We start from the raw sequence: 283 nt of genomic DNA on the forward strand, positions 1-283 counted from the left end.
GGGACCTGGCTCCTCGGGGACCTGGCTCCTCGGGGATCTGTCTTGGTCGCCGTCAGGCCAGACAAATGCGCCGTGAGGCCGTGCTTGCGTCCGTGGGGGAATGTGAACACGGTGTGGGGTTTGGATACTGAACTGGAGACGGTGCTGCTGGCTGGAAACTGAGGCTGCAGAGCTCGGCGCAGACACCCCCAGTTCACAGTGGCGAGGGGCGCCCGGCTGGGTTCCCTGTCCCGGGTCACACCCCAGAAAGGGCTGCCGTCCAACCTCGCCCCGTGCGCTGAAG

At 66.4% G+C, this 283-nt stretch overlaps 1 protein-coding gene across 1 annotated transcript in view; it reads right to left on the reverse strand.

The window, feature by feature from the left end:
- ALG12 (ALG12, alpha-1,6-mannosyltransferase) overlaps positions 1 to 283 on the reverse strand; it is a gene marked incomplete at its 5' end in the record, with an annotated part of 10,602 nt that overhangs the window by 6,828 nt on the left and 3,491 nt on the right. Inside the window, one exon of the mRNA XM_005877972.2 lies at positions 1 to 283. Coding sequence (XP_005878034.2) covers positions 1 to 283 — 283 coding nt within the window.

This window comes from Myotis brandtii, unplaced genomic scaffold (assembly GCF_000412655.1).
Source record: "Myotis brandtii unplaced genomic scaffold, ASM41265v1 scaffold537, whole genome shotgun sequence".
NCBI classification, from domain to species: domain Eukaryota; kingdom Metazoa; phylum Chordata; class Mammalia; order Chiroptera; family Vespertilionidae; genus Myotis; species Myotis brandtii.